Source organism: Chaetodon trifascialis, chromosome 1 (assembly GCF_039877785.1).
Source record: "Chaetodon trifascialis isolate fChaTrf1 chromosome 1, fChaTrf1.hap1, whole genome shotgun sequence".
NCBI classification, from domain to species: domain Eukaryota; kingdom Metazoa; phylum Chordata; class Actinopteri; order Chaetodontiformes; family Chaetodontidae; genus Chaetodon; species Chaetodon trifascialis.
In genome coordinates, this window is record NC_092056.1 from 14,766,595 (window position 1) to 14,775,417 (window position 8,823).

Consider the following 8,823-nt stretch of genomic DNA (forward strand, 5'->3'; position numbering starts at 1 on the left):
TCAACCTTAAACCATTTACAGCAGTAAAATGCCACATGCCTATAAAGACAGCAGTAATATTAATCAAAAAACATCATATATAATAGTAAAACACTGACAGGGAGCATTTTACTGTCAAATGAGTACTTTTACTTTGATAGGCTACTGTCAATGCTGATTTATTTACATGATTTTGCTTAAATAAGGTTTTGATTGCAGGACGTCTTGTAGTGGAGTATTTTCAGAGTGGTACTACTACATTTACTTAAAGGTTTGCATATTTCTAACACCACTAAAAGCAACATGTTATAGCTTGTCACATGAATAAAACTGTTTAGCAGTGTTTAGGATATTTTATGAACTCATATCAGTGTGATGCAAGGAAATGGACTTAAAGATTCAGCAGGAAGGAAAAATCCTCTATGTTTCTTGAGGGGATTTAATCCATTCATGGGTCTAAGTCTTTCAGAAAAAAACAACAACATGTTTTTAGTGAACCTTTTAGGCGGTTGTCAAAGCTGCGAAACCCTCTCGGGATTCCCTCTGCAGACAGAAAATCTGACACTGTATGTGGGTGTATCTCTGCTACCACAGTATCCCTGCCCACCCACAAAACAAACAGGGAATCTGATTTTAACATTTCTGTCATGTAACAGAGATCATACTGAATACGAAGGCCTGTTTTGTGAAAAGGTGGTGAATAGGTTTTTGAACTGATTCCAACCACCTGTCAGAGAAAATGCTTATTCCTGCAGTGTCCGTAAGTGTTTCTCCAGCTATTGGAGATTTTTGCCCGGCATGTCTCCCAGGACACTGGAGTGTGTGCATTAGCAGCCTCAGCTCTCCTTAAGGATGACAAGCGATTCAGTCATGGGGAATGATGTCCATCTGAGGGCTTCATGTACTCCCACAGATACAATATGCTGTCTCATAAGAGCTCATCATTCTGTCTGGCCGTAATTGCTGTCACGATGCTGACATGGGTGGAAAATGGCCAGTGGTTAATGCTCTTTGCTACAAAAAGTGAGAAAATATGTAAAAATGAGATCTAACAAATATCTAAAACATGGCTTACTCTATAGGAGACGCTACAGTCTAAAGACTGATGATGTAAAATAATGTATATCTGTTCACGTGTAGTCCTTCTCAACAAGTGCTAAGCTGTTTCCAACAAAGACAAGCCTGCAAAAAGAAACGTTTGGAAAAACAGCCCCATGCCCATATGCTCAGTATATTGTCTTTAGATGATATTTTAAACCATCTAATTGCTCAAAGTCTTTATCAGCACCACATTATCACAGCAACAATGATGCAGGTTGTTTTTCATCCCTGCACAATGTCTTTTCCACCATGTGTGCCAGCATTGTGTTTGTGTGTTTACTGCTGTTCCATAACATAAAACCTGGAGATAACGCTGCTGATTTCTGTGATGAATTTATTAGAGTGGATGTACAAGTAAGATTAGCCATTTTAATACATAGACCCACTGTTTCCGGTAAAAGCCAAATGAAACGACTGACATATAAACACCCTGAAGCTGTAGTGCCACCTTGTGTTTATTCTAAGTATAGCATGGAAAAAGGACGAGACCTTTTAGATATCAATGGATTTATAATAATAATAATAATTTAGAACTGGTTGTGATGATGGTAAATAGAATTAATTGTTGTTATTTTATATTACTGAGGATGGGTTTTTATTAATTGCTCCATGATGTTTACTGGTTGCTAAAATTGTGGTACTGATGCACAATTTTTAAGAAACCCAACACAAGTAGTAAAGGTAGTGTAAATAATTGATCAATTTATGTAAGAAGAGGGCATCCAGTTCTTGTTTTGTCCCACCTGATTAAAAAAGATGATTGAATGGGTGCTGATTTGTGCTTTCTATAGTGTGCTGCTCATGAGCACTCTGCACTGTGAGGGCTCTTGTGGAGGTTGCAGATAGAAGGGCTTTAATTCTAATCACTGCTTCCTGCTCCTCTCCACGGGAAAAGCAGCTGACAGACATACAGAGGACTATTAGAGGAGTATTATTCACTTTGTGCTGGTATTGCAGTATGAAATGGTTACCTACAGAAAGCAAATCAGAGTGTAAGTGCATGACCACATAATCATTATCTGCCTTAATGCTGTGTTTACAATAACTCGCAATGGCACAAAAACATTTTTAACATTTTTAGAAGGATGAGGATCACTCACTCCTTTTGCTCAATGCCACTCACCTCCCTGCATGGAAAGTGGATTAGCTATCGTCTTGCTGTTATAAAAGTGTTGCCTACCACCACAAGGAACTCATTACCTTTGGTTATCAGAGTATGAATAAACACCCTTCTGAGCTACTGCAGCCATGAGCAGGACCACAGAGTGAAATTAAACCCAGCTGTTAAATTCTTCATATCTGTATTCCTTTCAGATTAGCCTGGTACTGTCGTGGTTTACCATCCATTATGGACTTTATAAATATTCAAAGGGAAAGCAGAGCTATGTAATGTGTAAAGAATGATAATGAGTGTAAAGAATGAATGCAGCAGGACTCAAGGCTGTGACACCATGACAGGCAGCTCCATTCACTGGAGCCGCCTCCTCTAATGACAAAGTGATGAGTGTGTGAGTGGAGCTGTTTTCAGGGCTGCTTCCATTACAGGTGTTAGTTGAATTAAAGCTTCAAGCAGCTCAACACCCGCAGTTGTTGCTCCAACTACCCTGCACTCGTGTTTGGGCTTATTCCTCGTTCCCAGCGTCACCCTGTCATTTTCAAACTCGTGACTGGCCTCAACTGCAGCAGAGGTCAGAGTTTTGCCGCACAGTTCAGAAGCTGATTTCCAGCAATTACAGGTCAACAGCTGAAGTAACTCTGCGTCTGTCCTCTACGACGAACATACCCATCGCCGTCTTTATGTTGTTCTCCTCTGTGATCAAAGTAACTTCATGTTACAACCCTCTGTCATAGTTAACAAACCTATTTGGGTGAACTGTGAGTCAACTAAATATGTTAAGAATAATCTTCATTACCTATTGTGATATATAAATAGTATACTATATCTACATATACTTATGTAGTTATTCACACAGTATATCAAAAACTAGCCACTTCAACTTTTGAAAGATTAATTTTATTCAAAGAGACTTTTGATGACAGGAAATGGCAGTCGAAATGCACAGAGATGGCAAATATTTAGAGTCAAAATCAACCAACTACATTCTGACATCTGCAAGTAAATATTTTAGCCACATGTAAAAATAGCAGCAAGATTTTTTTTTTCATAAATTTTGTGAATTGAAAGGTCGGAAATGGATTTTAAATTGTTACGGTCTTTGTAGCTTTGATGCTTTTAAGATAGTAAAGGGAACACCTATTTCAGAGTAGTCAATACAAGGAGCGATTTTAGAAAGGCGATGCAAAGCTTACCGAGACCAGAACACATTTCACAGAGTCAAAATCTGTAAAACAACCTGGAGAATTCAAAGAGTAACTAAAATAGATTCTTGTGACTGACTATGGCTCGAAAGACACTTGTCTATGGCTCTAATGACGACTGGCTGACTGGATCTGACGCCTCTCAAACCCTCTAGTGACAGTCGCCAGCACCATTCACCCAGAAGATAGAATTAAGATGAGTTACAATGAAACAGAACTGTGAAAAAGCATCAGTTAAATAACAAATGGCATAGTGGAGAACAATGACATTTGAAAAACAGAACTAGCAAATAACAAATACTTCTCTCGTTTCAAGGGTATTTACTCACAGTCATTCACTGTCAGTTATAATATCTGGGTAATAAAATATTATTGTATCATTACGTACTACATTAATTTATATTAATATATGGATCAAGTACTTTGAACATTTACACAAATTCCTGATAACAGAACTGTAGAAAAAGAAGTCAGAACATGTCCTACCTTAAATAATCACTGATACAATATGATTCACCACCATTTTCAAAAAAGAACAGACATAAAGATTTGACACTGCAATCAAATAACTGGAGAGATTATGCATCTTCAACCAAGTGCTGAGCATCGCTGAACACCAGGACAGTGTAGTAAGCAGTGAAGGGAATAAACCTGTGATTCTTACTGAGGGTTAGCAGTAACATTTCTCATTTTATTAAAACAAAGAAAATGCATTTGACGTTTTAATTCAGTGTAAACGCTGTACGGGTCTCTGTTAACTCCTAGCCGAATTTCATCACCATTCTGCATACTGATATCTCCTTCAACGTTTTAATTTAGTCTATCTGGATAATGACGGTGTATGAAAACCAGGCTGTTAACAAAACCTTTGTCTGAGCAGGCAAATGGTTAATGAGCATACAAACCGGATAAATGCATGAGAGTTTAAGTTAAAGACAACATTTAACATGACTGACAACAGGCATAGCATAATGAAATACAAAGAAACTGAAGGCAGACAATTTAATAAAGTCTCTGCCCAATGGTCTATTTGGTGCACTCTATGTAGACGGACAAGGACAAAAGTACTTTATCAAACTGTTCCCCTCCTTTTCTTGTTGCAGGGGATGCACACTCTCCTAACTGTGTGCGTTCAGTGTGAGGAGGTTTTGGTCAAACATTTCAAGGCCTCCACATGAAAAGAATGAGATGAAAACAGGATGCCAGCACTCAAGAGGACTTGTGTTCAAACACCAAGTAGCGATACAGGACACCAACAACAGTTGCAGCAATAGCAGGTATCAACCACATGGTCCAGGAGCTGTAGGAGAAGCATAAACATCAAACTTCCAAATGAAGAAGGCAGCAGAAACATAAAGATATGAATGACGTTTGGTTATGGCTCATTGTTTTTCTATATGTGAAGTGTTTATATTGATAATTTAAAATAAACTGGGTGAAAACAATCAATCAATAACACAGAAATCTGTGAAAATCACATATTTCACCATTTGCAGAAAAACATTTAGTTGTGTGTGCAGTTTTCTTTTTACATATTTACAGACACTCATACGCACACAGCGAATCATTTCAACTTTCTCCCCACTTTTCACTTTCTATTTCCTGCGTTATTTTCTGTCAATCAATACTGAAAGAGGACTTTGTTAACTACAAACTACAGCGATCAATGTTGACTTGCAGTGAGAAACAGAGAACAATGAGCCCGACACACAGTGCTCATCATGATGACTCACCTGGATTGTCCTGAATTTGTCTCATCTTCCTCCTGTGGCAGAAAACAAAAGGACACAAATTTAAGACATATTTTATGATTTACCAACAAACAACTGTCTATCGTCCTTACAATCTCTGTTCCACTGTCAAGACAAGGTCGGACGAACAGACAACGGAGCTTACCTTGGTAGACGTCTTTTTCCTGTCATCCTGCGAAAACAATAAAAAATAAATGAGTATAACAGTCTTTGTGCGATGGCTGACACAAATGAGTCATAAACAAGCCGGAAATCAAAATGAAGTCAGTTTCTCAGGTATTCCATACTGGATCAAAATTGACAAAACTAAGATTATTCATATAAAATACCAAGTTAATATTTATAACTACTACTAAAATCTAAATATAGAGTAGCTGGCCTACAAAACATCAGTAATAGACACATTAGGACCACGCCACAAATGTGACATTCATAGTTTCATTCAACAATTTGAAATATGAGAAAAACGGGACTGGTGAAAGCACCCGCAGGCTGCTATCACAGAGACATCCATTCCTTTACGCAAGGTTGAATATGATGATATGATTATGTTGTGTGCGGCGTACTGGCTGATGAGACAAGCTTGCAGAAATCAGTCTCTGGAGCAATAATCAGCTAAACAGAAATAAAGAAATGCCGCAAACCAGACGGCACGGTGGAGCAAGCAGGTAGTGCACGTGCCTCACAGCAAGAAGGTCGCTGGTTCGATCCCCGGGCGGGGCCTTTCTGTGTGAAGTTTGCATGTTCTTCCCGTGCATGCGTGGGTTCTCTCTGGGTTCTCTGGCTTCCTCCCACAGACCAAAAACATGCTCATCGGGTTGATTGGTGACTCTAAAATTGCCCCTAGGTGTGAATGGTTGTCTGTCTTTGCATGTTGCCCTGTTCAGGGTGAAGCGCCCCCGCAACCCCGAAAGGGATAGGCGGTATAGAAAATGGATGGATGGATGGATGGATGTTGCAAACCAGAGTGTTTGATATGGACATCATGTAAAGATACTACAGGCAGGAAACCAGGTATGTTGGAGCTATAACAGAAGGCTGATCTTACCATGTGAAGCTCCCCAACAAGGTACTGCTGCAGCATCTCCCTGGCATCTGTGGAATGACCCACATCCTCAAAGCTCTCTGTGGCGTCTGCACCTGCCTGCTCCAGCAAAACCTCCTCACCTCCCGGATGCTGAAAGCATAGAGTGGGTTAACAAATCTTGCTGAGCCAGTTCACTTCCTTGTTTGTTCCGGTAGTATACGGTTAATTACAATGTTTGAGGAAGTTTAGCCTAAAGCAATGACAACTCTTGAAACACTTAAATTATGGAAATACACCAACTTGCACAAGTACTGTAGGTGTGGCAGTATGTACCTTTAAAGTTGGCTTGCAATGTGCAAGCACAGACAAACAGGCACACACAGGAAGAGAGCCATACACACAACTGCAAAAACGTTATGTTAGCTACAGGTCCATAATGTTCATTTGTTGGCAACTTGATAAAGTTAACACAAGCTTTCAGGTTAATGTGAGCCAACTTGTTGGATCAAGGCTAACTTTGACAAATTTGCAAATTCAACTGACTGTAACTAACCTTGGGTGTCTTATAGTCTGACAATAAACTCAATCATTTAGGATCTTGTGACAACAAGAGGGGTTTGTCGATCCCCTCTTCATCCTCTGCTGACAGCAGGTGCTGCTGGCTTTGCCCATTTGAGAATGGTTCTGCTCGATGGCTATTAACCACCCCAAACAGAAAATCTGATGAATGTTTTACAGCCGGGCTTGTAGGCAGCAGGAGTGAGGCTGGGGACGCCCGTACAAGATTGCAAGAAGGATCGCTATCATAACAATTCCCAACTAACTTTATTTGCATGTTCTCACTAAAAGACTGGAATCAATCTAATGAAGTAGAAAATAAACACTGTATATGATATTAAGAGTGGCCAATGAGATGCACTGAGCTTTGAAAGCCAAGAATTTAAGCCTTAAGGTTTCTCTGAGGTAATGTTACATTCAGCACTGGCATGCTTTCCACTGTGCCACAGCAGCTCAGTGGGTGCTGTGGGAAATCAAGAAAAGGCAAAATAGAAATAAGGGGGAGCACTAATATAGCTCCACAGTAGATATACTGCCAAAGCTGCCTGCAGATGTGTCTGCAGACACTTTTTGTTTATCAGCCATTTGAGCACAGACATCGTCTTATCTCAAGACCAGATATTGGCCCGAATCATCAGCTGACTGCTAATCTGGACCTGGTGCGGTTTGGTCTATATGTAGAAAAAAATAGTAACGTCTTCATTTTGTGGATGTTCACAAATAGATTTAAGGTTACACAAATCTGAAATTTGTATTTCCGAGTGTCTGGCTTCTCTGGGATCATCGAGTCCTGATTTGACCAGTATAGTTATAGTGGTTTTTGAAAGGGACCTGGTGACCAGGTCTGGACACACTAGATCAGGTGTCTTTGTCTTTCCCACATTATTCAGAGAGAATCTTTAGCCTGTCTGGGATAATCTAGTCCATTTTTGACCAGTAAACACATACTGCTTTTTGATCCAGATCTGGTCCAATGAGATCTGGATATGAAAGAAAACAAAAACAGAGAAATTTTACATTTTCACAACTAGAATAAAGGTTTTGAACATCTGGAAGGACGTTTCAGACAGCGTTATGGCTTTACTTAACTTAGTTTCCCTTAACTTTCCCTTTAACCGCCGAATACGAGGCTGTGAATAGGAGGCCAACTTCAGCGTAGCAACATTAACATCGAGTTAACTTTTTTATTGTCAGGCTAAATGTTGGACAGCGTGGCTGTTGGTTTACAGCTTAAATGAAGATGGACGCTACACGTCAACACATACGGAAGCAACGTTTGTCTGAAAACAGGTGACAAACGACTTCAACTTAAATTAGTACAGCGTTCACGCTTAACATGAAGTATCTGCTACCTGCTGACAGAAAGCATTTCTTACCTCTTCAAGAAAACTTGTGATGTCATATACTTTATCGTGGATGATAAGCCATGTGTCATGGCTCATGTTATGTTCTCTTATTTCTTCTAATGTGTAATATTTTACACCACTTTCTACTGTTTCGCCGTTTTCCTCCACATTAGCAGTACTGGCGGCTCCGTTGCCTGAGTTAATGAGGTTCTCGTTAATTTCCTCACCCATTCTAACGTTTACGCAAATAACCTATATCGACTGAGCGGTTAGCTAACGTTAGCTTCTCTTAGCCAGGTATGGATGCAACGCAAGCTCGCTCCGTCTAACTTAGATCAATCTTCCTCCTGTTTGAAGACGATTAGCTGTGCTCTAAAAGGCACCGCTGAGACGCGCTAACTTAAACAACAGTATTATCACACAAATGCTAAACACTGTTGGGTTACGAAATCTAAAAACACCCTAACCCGGCAAATCAGCAGACATATGCAGGTGACCAATGAAGCTGCGGCTTTCGGAGTGGTGACCAATCAAAATGGACCAGTTCATGATCATGAGACTAAGAAATGTGCAAAGGTTGTCAACTGTGCGCCATCATTGCGCATACGAGATTTTGCGTTTCCAATGACATAACGTGACTATGACGTGACTACAGAGGGCCTTCGTAACGCAGTTTCAGAATTTTCCCGTTCCAGCTGCGGACCTGCAAAATTAATTAGATGATACGAACGAGTTATTGTCT

The 8,823-nt window shown here is 39.9% G+C and overlaps 1 protein-coding gene across 1 annotated transcript; it reads right to left on the reverse strand.

Annotated features, from left to right (window-relative positions):
- Positions 1–3,072: 3,072 nt before the first annotated feature.
- Positions 3,073–8,579, reverse strand: cyb5b (cytochrome b5 type B). Its single transcript, XM_070969337.1, has 5 exons — positions 8,112–8,579; positions 6,199–6,327; positions 5,296–5,322; positions 5,133–5,164; positions 3,073–4,699 (listed from the first exon to the last, which is right to left on the reverse strand). The coding sequence occupies exons 1-5, from the start codon at positions 8,310–8,312 to the stop codon at positions 4,609–4,611; spliced, it is 480 nt and encodes a 159-aa protein (XP_070825438.1). The 5' UTR covers positions 8,313–8,579; the 3' UTR covers positions 3,073–4,608.
- Between the last annotated feature and the right edge of the window lie 244 nt (positions 8,580–8,823).